General features: G+C 42.1%; 1 protein-coding gene across 1 annotated transcript in view; it reads left to right on the forward strand.

Moving 5' to 3' along the window:
- Positions 1-17395, forward strand: part of CCDC93 (coiled-coil domain containing 93) — a 97198-nt gene that overhangs the window by 47025 nt on the left and 32778 nt on the right. The window contains exons 12-13 of the mRNA XM_042994280.1: positions 10722-10838; positions 16509-16571. Coding sequence (XP_042850214.1) covers positions 10722-10838; positions 16509-16571 — 180 coding nt within the window. The remainder of the gene's footprint in view (positions 1-10721; positions 10839-16508; positions 16572-17395) is intronic.

Genomic DNA, 17395 nt, shown 5'->3' on the forward strand with positions numbered 1-17395 from the left:
ATATGATTTGAAGACATACGATATCTGTCCTTCTCTGACTGACTTATCTCACTCAGCATAATACCTTCCAGTTCTATCCACGTTGCTGCAAATGGCAGGATTTCATTCTTTCTCATTGCCAAGTAGTATTCCATTGAATATATAAACCACATCTTCTTTATCCATTCACCAGCTGATGGACATTTAGGCTCTTTCCATAATTTGGCTATTGTTGAAAGTGCTGCTATAAACATTGGGGTACGTATGCCCCTATGAATCAGCACTCCTATATCCCTTGGATAAATTCCTAGTAGTGCTGTTACTGGGTCATAGGGTGGCTCTATTTTAATTTTTTGAGGAACCTCCACACTGTTTTCCAGAGTGGCTGCACCGGTTTGCATTCCCACCAACAGTGCAAGAGGGTTCCCATTTCTCCACATCCTCACCAGCATCTGTTGTTTCCTGATTTGTTCATTTTAGCCACTCTGACCAGTGTGAGGTGGTATCTCAGGGTGGCTTTGATTTGTATTGCCCTGATGAGTGACGTTGAGCCTCTTTTCATGTATCTGTTGGCCATTTGGGGATGTCTTCTTTGGAAAAGTGTCTATTTGTGTCTTCTGCCCATTTCTTCACTGGATTATTTTTTTTCGGGCGTTGAGTTTGGTAAGTTTTTTGGATACTAGCCCTTTATCTGATATGTCATTTGCAAATATTTTTTCCCATTCCATCAGTTGCCTTTTAGTTTTGTTGATTGTTTCTTTTGCAGTGCAGAAGCTTTTTATCTTGATGACGTCCCAATAGTTCATTTTTGCTTTTAATTCCCTTGCCTTTGGAGACGTGTTGAGTAAGAAATTGCTGCGGCTGAGGTCAGAGAGGTTTTTTTCCTGCTTTCTCTTCTAGGTTTTTGATGGTTTCCTGTCTCACATTTAGGTCTGTCATCCATTTTGAGTTTATTTTTGTGTATGGTGTAAGAAAGTGGTCTAGTTTCATTCTTCTGCATGTTGTAGTCCAGTTATCCCAGCACCATTTGCTAAGGAGACTTTTTTCCATTGGATGTTCTTTCCTGCTCTGTCAAAGATTAGTTGGCCATATGTTGTGGGTCCAGTCTTAGGTTCTCTGTTCTATTCCATTGGTCTATGCGTCTGTTTTTGTGCCAATACCATACTGTCTTGATGATTACAGCTTTGTAGAGGCTAAAGTCTGGGATTGTCATGCTTCCTGCTTTGGTTTTCTTCTTCAATTTTACTTTGGCTCTTCAGGGTCTTTTGTGGTTCCATACAAATTTGAGGATTGTTTGTTCTAGCTTTGAGAAGAATGCCAGTGCAATTTTGATTGGGATTGCAGTGAATGTGTAGATTGCTTTGGGTAGTATTGACATTTTAATAATGTTTATTCTTCCAATCCATGAGCTTGGAATGTTTTTCCTTTTCTTTGTGTCTTCTTCAATTTCCTTCATAAGCTTTCTATAGTTTTCAGCATATAGATCTTTTACATCTTTGGTTAGGTTTATTCCTAGGTATTTTATGGTTCTTGGTGTAATTGTAAATGGGATCAGTTTCTTTATTTCTCTTTCTGTTCTTTCATTATTGGTGTATAAAAATGCAACCTATTTCTGCACATTGATTTTGTACCCTGAGACTTTGCTGAATTCATGTATCAGTTCTAGCAGTCTTTTGGTGGAGTCTTTTGGGTTTTCCATGTAAAGGATCATGTCATCTGCAAGAAGTGAAAGTTTGACTTCTTCTTTGCCAATTTTGATGCCTTTTATTTCATTTTGTTGTCTGCTGATGCTAGGACTTCCAACACTATGTTAAACCACAGCAGTGAGAGTGGACATCCCTGTCGTGTTCCTGACCTTAGGGGGGAAACTCTCAGTTTTTCCCCATTGAGGATGATATTAGCTGTGGGCTTTTCATATATGGCTTTTATGATGTTTATGTATGTTCCTTCTATCCTGACTTTCTTAAGGTTTTTTTTTTTATTAAGAAAGGATGTTGTATTTTGTCAAATGCTTTTTCTGCATCCATTGACAGGATCATATGGTTCTTATGTACCACGTTGATTGATTTGCAAATATTGAACCAGCCCTGCAGCCAAGGAATGAATCCCACTTGATCATGGTGAATAATTCTTTTTATATGCTGTTGAATTTGATTTGCTAGTATCTTGTTGAGAATTTTTGCATCCATGTTCATCAGGGATATTGGCCTATAGTTCTCCTTTTTTGTGGGGTCTCTGTCTGGTTTAGGAATCAAGGTGACGCTGGCTTCATAGAATGAGTCCAGTAGTTTTCCTTCCATTTCTATTTTTTGGAACAGCTTGAGAAGAATAGATATTAACTCTGCTTTAAATGTCTGGTAGAATTCTCCTGGGAAGCCATCTGGCCCAGGACTCTTATTTGTTGGGAGATTTTTGATAACTGATTCAATTTCTTCACTAGTTGTGGGTCTGTTCAAATTTTCTATTTCTTCCCATTTGAGTTTTGCCTACCATGATAATTTTTATGCCACTTGTGATGCAACAAGCAAAGAAAACTTGTCTCTTAAGTTCTGCCACTCACTCACCTGGACAGTATGCTGTGTGGGAGCCTTTTGTTTGCAAGTGATAGGAACTGTGTCCAGAATGGTATAAACAAAAGGGAGCATTTATCAGCTGTCATAACTGGGAGGTCCATGAATGCAGGGCTCCTAGAGACTCAAACAGCCTTGTCTCATCTTTCTGCCTTTGTTTCACTCTGTCTCTTTCTGCATTGTCACCTGGTGGCTTCACCACAGACTGTCAGTCTTCTCACACCCACCGCACTTCTGTGTGTAAAGTCCTAAGGATGACCTCTGTTCGACATGGTTCTGGCCTTGATTGGCAGCCGTCTGGAATGAAGAAGAATGGTGATTGTGAATCCCCACAGGAACTGTTATGAACCAGAGGATGCTGGGCACACGTAGTGGCCGGCGCCTCCTAAGCCTTCGCTCCCGGTAGGACCACAGAGAATTTGTCTAACTAAATTGGATAGGATTGACCCAGAAGAACCCATTGTTAATATGTCATCTGCCTTGTTGAGGTAGCTGCCTTCATGTTGTTATTTCTCTACGCTGGTTTTATATCTTCAGTTAGTGCTATTCCACTTAGTTTTTTAAAACATTTACAAAGAAAAGTGGTATCATTTGGGGGATATTTTAAGTCTTCAGCTTGATTTCTTTTCTGCCGAGAACTGAGAGAATTGAGCCCCTACATGGGATGATCTCTTCTTGCAGCAAACACCTGTTGTGCACGTACTGTGTCCCAGGCAGTGTCAGGTATGGGGGCAAGGACAGAGTTATGAGAAGATGTGGACGCTGCCTTGAGAAGCTCCTAGTTAGCAGTCAACCCATAAAGAGAGAAATTGCAGAAGAATATAGCCTGGTGATCTCAAGTGGATGCCAGTTGTTGCTTGGTTTGTGTTGCCATTTGAAACATCAGTACACGCTCGAAGCAAATTGGTTGTTGGTATAGTTGATACTGAACTTTTTTTTCCTGGTAATAAATAGACAGAATGAGTGACTTCTTAAAACTATACCCAGTTGAGACAAAATGGAAAAGAATAGACTAAGGGGGCTGGGGACTGAGGAAAGATAGCACACCCCAGGGGCCTTGTCAAGATTAGCAGGTCATGGGGACCTTAGCAACCAGGCGACCCTGACTACTTGTTGAAGAGTCAGGCCTGAGCTAGAACTACCGTGGTTTCTGGTAAGTGTAGATTCAAATGTTTCTAATCCCGTCATCTGGCCCCGCCACAGAACAGCATTTTTTACCATCTTCTAGCAGCACTGGCATGTAGAGTTAGGGAACAAGTATGGTATAAGGAAAGAGTTGCCTGCCCTCTTGGGAAGCTCCTGCTGTGACCACAGACAGAAAAAAGAGTTTTTTTCTAGGGGTGGATTTTTATACCCCTTCCTTCTGGACTCCATTTCTTCACACAAGGTCACGAGTGTTCGACAAATCACATCCTACATCTGTAAACTTCTGGAGGGGCAAGATTTCATCTTTGATCCCTGTATCTCAGTTGCCTAACACATAATAAATGCTCAATTGAGGCTGACAAGTGACTCTGACAAGATTCTGCCGAGACTCGCCCAGGGGCCATTCAGGGTGACTTTCCCTCCTAAGACAGACTCTTCTGAGATGTTGCGTGGATCAGTTCCTTGTAGTTTCCTTCCTAGCGCTGCTGACAGTGCCCTGTGTTGCTTGTCTCTACCTGCCTCCCAGGACTAGGATGTCTGTTGTAAGTGATGGCTGGGCTCATTGAATATCCCCAGTGCCTAACGTAATAGGGTTTTCATGAACGTTTGTGGAAGAAAAAATGAAAGGGAGGGAGAAGAAGGAACAAGAAGAGCTTTCAAAACTCTCTCTTCCTCTGTGGCACAATTTAGACTTGAGGAGTATGTGGAGGATAACTCCTTTATTTGTGGATAAGGCTTTACCTGACTGTGGACTGTGAAGGTCCAGGGGTAAGGTCTATGTCTTTTTCCATGTCCCCAGTGCCTACCACTGTGCCTCATACATAACAGGGTCTGAGTGAAGGTTACGTCAGCTAAGCAAAGGAAGTTGGGATGGAGAGATTTAGAACGGTAATCAGAATCTGGAGATTAAGGAATCCTGTGAATCCGGAAAGAATAATGTTAAATATATGGGATTTCTAAAGTGTTCCACAGTCTCCTGAAATCTGCATGACTTAAAGCAATAGATAGTAACTAACAGCAACTAAAGAAGAAAAAAATTGTATCAGCTAATGAATTGTTGACCTGGTAGGATGGTCTCAAGCTGCACAGTGCAGCCCACAGTCTCAGGATCTGTATCAATTTGGATAAAGCATAGAATTTGTTTTGTCAGATTTGAACATTATTTAAAGCTAGAAAAGAAGAGATGGCTAGCACTCTGGAGAATAGAATCAACATTCAAAACTACCTTAGGTTGAAATGATGAGCCAAAACAAATTCATTTTTTAAAGAGGATAAATGTGAACTTTGATTGAATTTCAGCAAAATCAGTCATACCAATTCAGGATCAGGCGACCTGACAGTAGTTCATGGGGATAAAAGTGGGAGGTATAGGATTCTGCTCATGCATACTAAATACTAAGTGCATTCCAGGCAGATACTGCCTGCCCTGCAACCCAGAACTGTGCGTTAGACTCAGCAGTGTTACATGAATATGGGTCTTTGAAATTCATGCAATTTCATTAGTGGGAGTCAGAAATACTGAAAAGAATCTACATATCTAGTCTCATTAATAGAAGCAGAGGGGGATGAGCGAATAGTCCCATCCCATCTGCAGCGCTCAGACTCCAGTGAAAAGGTCACTTGTAAGCTGGAGAATGTCTAGAGGACAGAAGCCAAGATGGGGAAGGGTATTGACACACCATTACAGGAAGGGGAGAGGAAAGAGCGATGGAGACTTCCTTGTCAGTAAATCTAACTACTATGTGAAAGAGTGATTACACTTAATCTCTGTTGCTTCAGGGAAGAATGGACATGTATGTGTTTGTGTCTCTGCAGATCTGATTCTGTTTTCTGCTGGATTTTTGCTTGTGTTTTGTACGTGCTTTCAAATTTTGATTGTGAGTTCATATTCCTTGCAAATTTACCTACAGAAATTCTTTGAAGCCTAGAGTTGAATCTCTGTTCTTTCAGAGGAGATTTGCCTTTTCGTACTGGCAAGTACCCGGAGACACCCCAGCCCAAGTCCATTGTATACATAGTCTTGGGGCGCCTGGGTGGCTGAGTCGGTTAAGCGTCCGACTTCGGCTCAGGTCATGATCTCACAGTTTGTGAGTTCAAGCCCCGCATCGGGCTCTGTGCTGACAGCTCAGAGCCTGGAGCCTGCTTTGGATTCTGTGTCTCCCTCTCTCTCTCTGCCCCTCCCCTGCTCATGCTCTGTCGCTTTCTGCCTCAAAAATAAATAAAACATTAAAAAAATTAAAACAAACAAACAAACAAACATAGTCTTGACTTGAGGGTTTTTTGGACCATACAGGTAGTGTGTGGATTTAGACACACACTGCATAAGGGCCAATCTATCACAAAAATCTGGCTGCAGACTTTTCTTTCTTCTTTCACCTATTTCAAGGTTTATGCAAAGCAATTATTGAAGTGTAAAAATCAAAGTTTGAGTTCACCTGGTGTTGACAAATACTTTCAAGAAAAAAGCCAACTGCAGTGGGTATACATACCTTCCTAGAGTTCCACTTTCACTAACTTTTGGCTTGACAGGTTTCTTACATTCTTGCTAGCTCATAGCTTTTTTAAAAGATTAAAAAATTAAGTATTTTATATTATCTGTTTACTTGTCCTCAGTAGAAGGGTTCATCAACGTGCCAGAAACTGAAGCCCATCTCTTCAGTATAGAGAACTATATCATGAGATAGGGATCTTTATTGCTGACAGCTTTGTGGCCATATTTTAGTAGGGGAAGGAGGTAACATAGGAGAGATTTCTATTTTAGGAAGAAGGTTTGTATGTAGATAACCTTTGGGGTCTCTTTCATTATAAAAGTATATAGTTTTAGCTAAAGTAATCACTTTTTGTTTCTCTTAGGAATTTACTATTTTGAACCAGACTAATATTATTGAATGACATTTAAATCTGGTTCCCCTAAGAGTGGAAGTTATGAATATCTATCATTTATTAGAAAACATTGCATCTGTACTAGAAGTCATCTTAATCCACACTGTGGTTTTAAAAGCACGTTCTTAATCTGAAATTGTTGAACAAAATTAGATTGGTTCTTTAGTCCTCCCTCCAGTGTAAACACAAATGGAATATTTGTAGATGATTGGCATTCTTTGAGAGATATTGCACTTTTCAAGTAGAAATCAGTTAAGATGCCCCAAGGATTTAATTTTTTCTGTGAAAGATTTACTATAAAGTTTCCTCTCCATCCGTCCAACTTTGTCTCATCCTTCCAGATCCAACATCGTCATCTTCAATTTCCTTCTCACTGTGACTCTTAGTGACCAGAATGCCACATGGGCCATAATGCTCTAAAGAACTGCTTCTGCCTTTATCAGTCTCTAGATTGCTTAATAAAAAATATGTTTAAAAAATAGGCTTTCCATTGACTAGGTTAAGACTCTTTAATTCAGCTTAAGAATAAATGATTATATCTGCACAAAAATAACTTCCCATTAAACAAAGCACTTTGCATAACACCATCACTAGACTCAAAGGCAAACGGAGGAACCCACAATTCATATGTGCTCTGAGCCTGTTCATGTGCATATATTACCCATTTTAATTGGGATGGAGAAATGTCAGATATGGAATTGGCATATAATATCCTGATATTAATGTACATTAATGCTTTGAAGATTCAAATTTAAGGGGCTGCACCTAGTGGAATCAGAAGGAACTTTCCTCTCTCTAGGTTATATAAGTTATAGGTGGGCCCACTCCACTGATTGGAGCTCATTGCTAATAAGGTGGCCCCAATCAGTGATTGGGACCAATACAGGATTCCCAAGTGGGCCAGGCCCCTTAGATTAAAGTAGTGGTTCTCAAAATTTTCAGTTTCAGGACACTTTAAGAACTCTTAAAAACTACCGACGTCTCAATAGCTCACATATTAATGCATTTACAAATAATAGTAATAAATGCATTACATATTAACATCAAAGCAATGATACTACATGACATGTAACATCTGAGAAACTTCACAGTATAATCATGAGAATGAGAATGAACAAGATGACATTTTAGTATTATTGTGAAAAAGACATTGACCTTGACGACCCCTGGGAGAGTCAGACCATGTGGCTAAAAATTTAAATCTAGATAGAAAGGGGCACTTGGGTGGCTCAGTCAGTTGAGTGTGCAACTCTTGATTTCAGCTCAGGTCATGATCCCAGGGTCGTGGGGTCAAGCTATGCTGAGCATGGAGACTGCTTAAGATTCTCTCTCTCTCTCTCTCTCTCTCCCTCCCTCTCTCTCCCTCTCTCTCCCTCTCTCTCCCTCTCTCTCCCTCTCTCTCCCTCTCTCTCCCTCTCTCTCCCTCTCTCTCCCTCTCTCTCCCTCTCTCTCCCTCTCTCTCCCTCTCTCTCCCTCCCTCCCTCTCTCCCTCTCTCCCTCTCTCCCTCTCTCCCTCTCTCCCTCTCTCTCTCTCCTTCCCCCTCTCCCTCTCCCTCTCCCTCTCCCTCTCCCCTTCCCCCTCTCCCTCTCCCCTTCCCCCTCTCCCTCTCCCTTCCCCCTCTCCCTCTGCCTCTCTCTCTCTCTTTCTCTCTCTCAAATGAAATAAAATAGTAAAATAAATCTAGGTAGAAAGATTGTAAAATAGAGAAAGAGATAATAAACCGGCCTAGATATCTTTCCAGATATCGAGGTAGCCACTGGTTTTCCTGCAAGAAGCCTTCTCTGAAGTGAAGTCAAAGGTCTTGATTTTAAAACAAAGCTGTACGTATGCAGGTACACAGGTAAGAGGGTAAAGAAGCCAGGTTGGAGGTACACTTTTCATTACCTGAGGACCTTAGCCATAAAAGCAGTTCATCAGCAGGAAAACTTGCTAAAAGTTGGAAACACCATCCAAGCCATGCCAAGGTCCAGAACAGCCCTGAATGAGTATGTGCTCGCCCCTGCAGACTGGAAGAAGTCTGGGGGATAAGTGAGACACTGATCCCCTGGAGCCTGCCTGCATAGGCCACTGGAGGAGGTCAGGATACTCCAGATAATCCTGATATCAAACATGGGGACATACCTCTGGGGTAGTTCCAGGGAACAGGGAATCCATTCTGTTTCAATTGTCAATAAATCATTAGCTAGAAGGCTTATGTAATTCTAGTAGAGTTAAAAGCTCTCAGGATATGCCAGAGACATGCTGGAAATCAGTGTCAAGGAATCTAAGTTGGATGGTAAAACCCAAATCTGAAAATTAACTATGAAAAAAAAAAGCTATTAAATATATATAGCAAACAAAAGTGGGCAAATAAATAACATTGTTCATCAGTGTAGAGGAGATATAATTGGTTCATAATAAATCTGTTTCTGACAAATGATTTAAAAATTGAGAGGGAGTCGTCCTTCCTCCTCCCCCAGTTTTTATACTCAGATAATTTTCAGAAACAGTTCCCCATCTCTAGACTATAGGTTGCGAATCTCTTGATGTGACCAAATTAGTTGTATTTGCAAAAGTTAACTCTAGGGGCGCCTGGGTGGTTTAAGCATCCTTAAGCCTCCAAGTTTGGCCCAGGTCATGCTCTTATGGTCCATGGGTTCGAGCCCCACATCGGGCTCTGTGCTAACAGCCCAGAGTGTGGAGCCTGCTTCAGATTCTGTGTCTCCCTCTCTCTCTCCCCCTCCCCCACTCTCCTTCTCTTTCTCTCTCTCTCAAAAGTAAATTAAAAAAAAATTTTTTTTTTATTTTAAAGTTAACTCTAATTCCCAGAGATCCAGATAAGCTAGAGTATGTTAGTTGACATTTTTTTAAAATCCCTGGTTTCAAGGCTAGATATGAGTGCTTAGTTTTTCTGTTTCTTTTATGGCCCACCAGCCCACGAGATGGAAAGTGATGGATATTCCTTACTGTTTTACGCAGCCATATCCTGCTGGTTGTTCCCCACCTCCGGAACCGTTAAGCGGCAAAAACTCATCATCTGTTAGTAGTGCTGCTGAATTATTCAGGGAAGTCCTTAACCAAAATAAATGGTGACTGTTCCGTCCAATTTCTCCTCCTCCTCACTTCCCCCTCTCTTTTCCCTGTGGGCAAATCTTCCAGACTTTCAAGCTTATGATCACTGCGAAAACATGCAGAGAAAATCAAATACCCAAGTAGTTGTGTTGCACTCGGGCTTAAAGTCACTGCCTAGTTTGGAACTGGGATACTTCCAGTAAAGAAGGAAATGTGGTTGAAATGGGCATTTGTTTAATAAAGCTTATCTAAGCTTTTTATGATTATCTACGAAGTATGGGAAGGACTCCTGTTGCAACAGGATCAACCTTTTAATTCGTTTGTCCTAAGGCTTCTCACTAGGGTGAGGCTGCTGGTTGTATTCAGTGTCTCTACCCAGCTGCCTCCTCCTCTGTGTGGTTTCTCAGTGCCGTTGCTGCATTCACCCAGAAATCTCTCCCTTACCCACTTCGAGTCCTGACAGGTCTCTACTTCCTACACAACCTTTTTCTCCCTTCCCTCCTCACATACAATTTTAGGAATCTCCTGCTGGCCCCTCACCAACTTTCATCCCTTTCAAATTTATCCTCTGTGAATACCAAAAGAATAGAAAGGGAGTGGATCCATAGGATGGAGAGAAATAAGTTGATAGGCTGTGGCTTTTCATTATAAATACTTGCAAACAGTTAAACTTTTTGACCATATACTTATAATACTTCAGTGAAAGTGAAAGTGAATCAGTTTGCCATTCTTGATAACTCCATTGTAGTCTCATGAAGATATTGATATGACTGTGTTATTCCTCTATTTAAAACCTTTTGATGGTGCCCTGTTGCCTATATGACCTACATGATACCAACATAACCACAGTTATGTATTCCTGTGCTTCTGCACACACTGCTCCTCTGCCAGGAATGCAGACTCTGTTGGTGAGGAACCTGATCATTGTGTCAGTCTTCTCTGGACCGGGGTTTTGCATGGGACCCTGCCCTGGCTTGGTTTTGACAGGCTGCTCGTAGTGCTCTTCCCAGGGTGAGCAGGGATGGATCCGTCTCACGTAAACTGAGATGGGCTAACTAAATCTTTGGGCTTGCCCTCCGTGTTTCCCACAGCAGTCTGAGTTGTCAGCAGAAGAAAGTCCAGAAAAATTAGGAACCTCCCAGCTACATCATCGGAAAGTCATTTCCTTGAACAAGCAGATTCTGCAGAAGACCAAACATCTGGAAGAGGTTGGTGGCTTTTTTTTTTTTTTTTTTATAATTACATTCAAGTAAAATGAAGCTATTCTTCAAGAAGGGAGAAAGCGGGGAAGGAGTGAAGATCTTCATGTTAGAATAGAAGTTCTAGAAAAGGAATTAGCCTACTACAGCCCTTAGGCCAGTTCAGCTGCCACCTGTGTTTGTAAGTCAGGTTTTATTGGAATACATGCACATCTATTTGTTTACATACTTTCTGTGCCCACTTTCAAGCTCCAGGGGCAGAACTGAGTAGTTGCTGCAGACATCACGTGTCCCAGAAAGCCCAAGATAGTTTACTTTCTGGCCTTTTCCAGATGTGGTTCATAAGGCTTAAAATATTTATCCTCTGACCCGAACTGAAAAGTTTGCCAACGTCTGTTCTAGAAGAAGGTCACATGACAAGAAGAGCATTTATTGGCTCACAAATGTTAACTGAACACTACTCTGCTAGGCCGTGGGGATGAATGAAGAACAAGTTATCCCTGCTTTTAAGGATCTTAAGATAGCAATGAGGGAACATATTCTAAACAAATACATCATACACACAACACCATTTAATTACAGCTGTGATAAGTGCTTGAAGTAGACTTCTAGAGTGATAAGATAGGGAGACTTGACCTAGCCTCAGTCACAGAGGACTCCTACTGAAAAGATGAATAGGTGTTTGCTGGGCTGGAAGGCTGCATGGGAAGTAGGTGGGGGCTTGGCTGGGAATTATTGGAACAACATGAGCTAGGACCTGGAAGAGGAAGGGTCCTGGCCAGTTTCTGTTTTGTGGCTGGAGAGTCTTAAGTGGGGCAGTTAGTTAGCAGAAGCTGATCAGACAGGACTTCCCAGGGCATGATAAGGTGAGTGGAAGCCATTGGAAGGTTTAAGGAAGGGAGTGGCATTATCAGCTTTGCATGTTTCAGAGACCATTCTATTTGTTGTGGGAGCATGAGTTCATTGGACTGACTGTTAGGTTGCTGATCCAGTAGTCCAGGCATGAGCTGTTGATGGCTTTGATGAGGTAGGGGAAATGGAGGAAACAAGTTTATTTTCAAGGGAGCTTTAGGACATGGTATTCTGTATGCTTGGTGATGGATGGGACTATTTTGGAAAGACCTTCACATATTCATTCTAGAAAGTAGAGTTTGACTCAGGAACAATCAATAGAGGATAAAAAGTTGTTACATGCTTCAGTTGCATTGGCAGTACGCTTTAATTAATTAGAAAAGCACGTGTAGCAGAAGATTATGGGAATGAATACAGCTTCGTAAAGAACCATTCACCAGTAGTTCCTATAATAATTGATTTCCAAAAATGGGTGCCATTTGGCATTTTGAACTTGTACATTTTTTTATCCTTTCAAGTCTCACGTATTCAAAAGATATTAATACATCAAATGGGCTTGCTTGATCATTTTTTGTTTGAATTTGTTCTGTTAGAATTTGTTCTACCATAGCTGAACAAACAGTAGGTTGGTTTTGCCAAAATGCCTTGGATAATAAGCAAACAAGGATACAAAGATTGTGATTTGATTTGTTTTATTATTTAGACATTTTAACTCATAGCTCAGAGAGTATCCTCTCTACTCCTGACCCTTGCCATTATGATAAGAACCTGAGAGTGATCGGTTCAAAAAGAACTCATCACAGAATCAAGATAAGCCTGAATTAGGGATGATGCTTCTTTATCATAATGTCTTTACTCTCAGGAGGGAGATCGTTTTGAAGATACTGCAGACCCCATGAGGCAGAGTATCTCAGCATGAATGTTTGCTTTTTCTCTCCCATCTAAACTTGGGGATAAGAGGTGCTAAGTGTCATTGCAGTGGCAGTCCCGGAGCATACTCAGCTGAAGGGGCAGTCCTCTCTGACTCGGGTCTGTTTTGCAGTTGGTCCAGAACCTATGGGTACCATGCACCTGTTATTTTTCAGGCACACTGCCCGTATGTGGCAGGCTCTGTAAAGGACAGCGATAATTATTACTGCAAGTAGTGCTCTTAATGATGACCAGCACGTACAGTAGTCCCTAGCCACGTAGCTAGTCAGCTGGACGAGGAAAATGATGAAGGGAGGGAAATATTTGCCAAGGTCACTTATCACGTATGAGTTAGGGGTCTCAGATGATAAAAAGAGAGAGAGTTCCAAGGATGAAATGAAAATATAAACAGGAATGCACTTATATGAACCAAAGCCTTATGCAGACATAAGGAATAAAAGATTAGAAAGCTTCTCAGATAAGTATAGAAATGAATGTAAAGATTGAAAGCCAACATCAACACTTTCATAAACATTTTTTCTCAAAATGTGTTGAGCTATAATAATATGCCTTTTTCATTTCTAGATAATTTGCTCCACCCATTTTAATTTGGAATGCCCTATCAAAATAAACAAACAAACAAACATTGTTGCCAAAGTTTAAATTTGACTTTGCTCTTTGACAAAAGGTTGCTCTTCCTAAATTTGCCCTTCTGCAAAAAGTTGTCCACCTCTGGACTTGCTGGTCTGCAGAGTTCCTTCACCTCCTAGTAGTCTCTGATTCTGTCCACCAGAAGTCACAGCATCGGCAACAAGCCTCTTGTGTGAGAATCCAGGTCTCTGGAGCGGCAGCCCCAGCTCCTTCCTCTGTCACCCTCCTGGACTGCCTCCCTGGCCACCTCACCCGGCCTTCACTCACTTCTTGGTGAGCACTGAACAGCGAGTCATAATGAGAGACCATATACTCCACACGCCTGTATGTGAAGGTCTGCTACACACATTTTTTGTCCCTATCCGTTTTTAATAGCTTTAACCACTTTTAACAATTACAGGTTATAGTACAAGCTCACTGTAAATAAGCCAAATAGTATGGAACTATATCATGAAATGAAGGTCCGCCCTCCCCCAAAATATGACAGTCCCCTCTACTCTTTGAAAAGGCCACTGTTTTTGAGAACTTTGCAAACACTTGTATATGCCCATTTACCTGGGGAGAACGGGTTGTCTGACTACAATATTCAGTTCATTTTTCACTTATTCTAAGACAGATGCCTCTCCGTCAGTAGTGATAATGGCTAATAAGGACTTTTTTACTGAGTACTTACAAAGTGCTTTTCAAACTCATTCATTCTTCTCACACAACATCCTTGTGGAAGAGGTACTATTATTTTCCTCATTTTACAAATAAGCAAACAAACACAGAGAAGTGAGGTAGTTCGGCCTGTGATCACACATCTTTCTAATGGTGAAACCAAAACTTTGACTATATAAATATACCTCATTCTTTCTAATTGACTGCATAGTGTGACGTAGCGCATGTGTAATATAATTTATTGTACCTGCCCCCATTCATGGGTATGTAGATTGTTTCAGGTTCCCCCTCTCCACTGCAAATTTATGTATCTCTTTGTACAGTCATCTTTGTGCAAATATGTAAGTATTCCTGTAAGATAGATTTTAGGAAGTAGAATTGCTGGGTCAAAAAATATATGCATTTTTTATTTTGCTAGAAGCCATCAAATTATTCACCAGTTATTTTGCCAGTTTATATTTCCACCAGTAGTATATGAGAGAACCCAAACTCCTTAAATCCAAGAACTCCTCATCCAAGATCATGCAGGTGGAAGGCAACCCGGATATACTCTCGTGGCCTTGATGATAACCCTGGGGAGGGTTCTAGCCCAGTAGACCAATGGGAGGAGGGGCAAAAGCAAGAGAAGGAATAAAGAGCCTCTCTGGGTACAAGGGAGTGTGCTGCAGAGGCGTAGCGCTGGGACGCAGCTAGTACGTAACTGAGAAGAAACCTGAGACTGAGGAAGGAAAGAGGAACCCAGAAATGGAGGTAGCCAGCTACTGAATTTAGGGGTGAGTCTAAGGTTTAATGATGAAGAAGAAAATAGGGGTAGGAGAATCATGAAGAATTCCAGTAAGATGAAGAGCTCAGCTAAGCTACTGGGACATCCTGTTTGAGAAAAGATGGTCAGATGAGCAGATGAAAAGACCTCTTATGAAATCAGTTAAAGAGGAGAGATGAGTCTTCTCTAATTAGAAAGCTGCATCTCTGCCAAGACCCAGCCTGCTTGAGTCTTTGTTGTGATGCCTTCCTTAGACTCCCCGTGAGCCAGGCTCTTTCCTTGGGCCTCCCCCAGGTCTGGCCCTGCCCCAGCTATTCTCATACTCTAATCCCCAGTTTCCTGGTCCAGCTCCTTGAGTGCAGGGACTGTTCCATGTTCATCATCTCCTCCCACACACCTCATGTGAGCGGAGCATGAGGTAAATGTCAAATGGCAGCTGGTCAGGCACATGGTTGAGAGGTGGGCAGCAAGGTGGGTGAGGCAGGTGGGAAATGCCAGGAGCCCTTCCTGGAGCCACAAAAGAGCTTCAAGAGTTCAACCACTAGTGTTTCAAGAGAAAAACTTTCTCCAGAAATATTCTTCTCTACCAGTTATCAACCAGGCCAATGGAAGTTCTCATTGCACAGATGGCTCCTTTGAAAAGGGAGAAGCCAGAGCCCACCTGCTTCCCTCCTTTATCACTTTTGCTCTCTGCTTGAGTTGGCTTCTTGATAGGCCTCGTGGAAGTGTAACCATCCATCAGTCATGGAGACTAGAAGCATGATTTAGGAGTCATGATTCTGAAGGTGACATAACTGTTAATAGGTTGCTTACAGGTTCAAGGATGGGGCACGTTATTTTGAAGCAATCATTGAGACTCAGAATAAAATTTCTCATTGTTAATATGTACTCAGGTAACAGCCAAAGAGCCTGATATCATTTTCTGCCACTTCCCCTTTTCAGAGTGGAAATGTACAAACGCTCTGGGCTTTCGGTGAACGTTTTCAGATTTCTGAAAGTTCACAGACAGCACAAGGATATACCTTTTAGTAAGGAAAAGCGACATGACATTTTGCAGATGTACGTTTACAATTATGTAACTTTGAACAGTAAAGGTAATTCATTTTCTTTCTCTTAGCGTTGGAAGTCCTGAATTCTTTCTTCTATCTGAGATTGTTTGCCGGCCTGTCATAGTCTGTGCTAGAATCCTGAGTGCTGAAATGCAGTTTGTATTCTGTGAATGGGCACGCTGGTTGGTTAACCAAACTGAGTGTAGACAAACAGAAACATCAGACCTGAATTTGAATCCTGGCTTTATCAGTTAATAGCTGTGAAACTTGCCATCAAGTAACTTAACCCCTCTGAGCCTCTATTTCCTCATCTGTAAAATAAGAATAATGTCAGAGCGCCTGGGTGGCTCTGTTGGTTAAGCCTCCAACTCTTGATTTAGGCTCGGGTCATTATTTCACAGTTCCTTAAATCAAGCCCCTTGCCAGGCTCTGCACCAACAGCACAGAGCTTGCTTGGGATTCTCTTTCCCTCTGTCTGTGTCTCTCTCTCTGCCCTCTCAAAATAAATAAATAAACATTAAAAAAAATAAAGTAAGAATAATGTCTTCTTCCGTTGAATTTAAGGATTCAATGATAGAACTTATGCAGAATATCTAGCGTATCACCTGACATGTAGTTGGTGCTAATTATATGAATTTTTTCTTCACTTGTTGACAGCCATTCTAAAATTCCCACATTCGCTCAGTTTAAGTGTCTTCTGAGTTTCCATTTTCCCATGTGTGAGACGGGGATCCGCCCATAGCTGTGCTGCTGTAAGGATCAAATGAGATCAGGTATCTCCTCTTTGTTTTATAGCTGCAGGCAAGTCACACCAGCCTACAAGCCAGATATGATGAAACCAAGAAAACTCTGACAGAGGTGAGTAGATTTGCAGAGCCGCTTTTGGCCTGCACCCCTATCATCATCAGAATGCCTTGTATCATCAGTCTGTGGGGAGGCATCACTGTCCACTTCTCAGGGCTCAGGGCCGTCTGGGGACATGGGACCAGCTCACAGTATGACCCCTGCAGCCAGTTTATCCACACTGTCGTGGGCCGTGAAGCATCGGGAAAGGCTTCCCGAGGAAGGCCAGCCCACTCAGCAGGGCACGGGCCACGTAGAATTTGGGGGGGCCGTGCCCAGTAAGTGGGCCCGGCTCCTCTACAAGCCCACAGATTGTAGAATAGCTTCAAAGTACTGAATTCCTTAAGAACGAGAAGGCTTCTTTTCATAAGATGAGAGCACTACAGAAGGCTGTAATTTGTTGTTCAGCATTGCTGGTTATCTTCCAGGCCGATTTGGGGGGCAGGGGGGCGGTGGGTATATTTCGAAGCACATGATGCGTTTTCTACCCCAGGTTTGGAGTCTGCCATCTCACATGGGCGTTTACAGTGTGGCTCACCTACTACTTGTGATGGCCTGGGAGACCAGGCCAGGAAAACAGACGCTTCTGATGCCAGCCCTGTCATGAGAGGAGTTTACATATTTCTGTCCCTCGTGTTTCCATAGAGAGCTATCCTCCTCTGGATCGGAAAAGCTCTCCTCATGGTGATTTTGGTGCTCGAGCGATAGCCACACTCTACAGGGGCCTCCTACAGGGGCCCCACCTGGTACTTTCCGAACCACATGGAAGCAGGACTGGTCTTCAACAACCTCTTTGACACTAAGGCAGTACCCCCCTCCCTTTTTTGTAATTTCACACG

The sequence above is a fragment of the Panthera tigris genome, chromosome C1 (genome assembly GCF_018350195.1).
Source record: "Panthera tigris isolate Pti1 chromosome C1, P.tigris_Pti1_mat1.1, whole genome shotgun sequence".
Taxonomy (NCBI): Eukaryota; Metazoa; Chordata; class Mammalia; order Carnivora; family Felidae; genus Panthera; species Panthera tigris.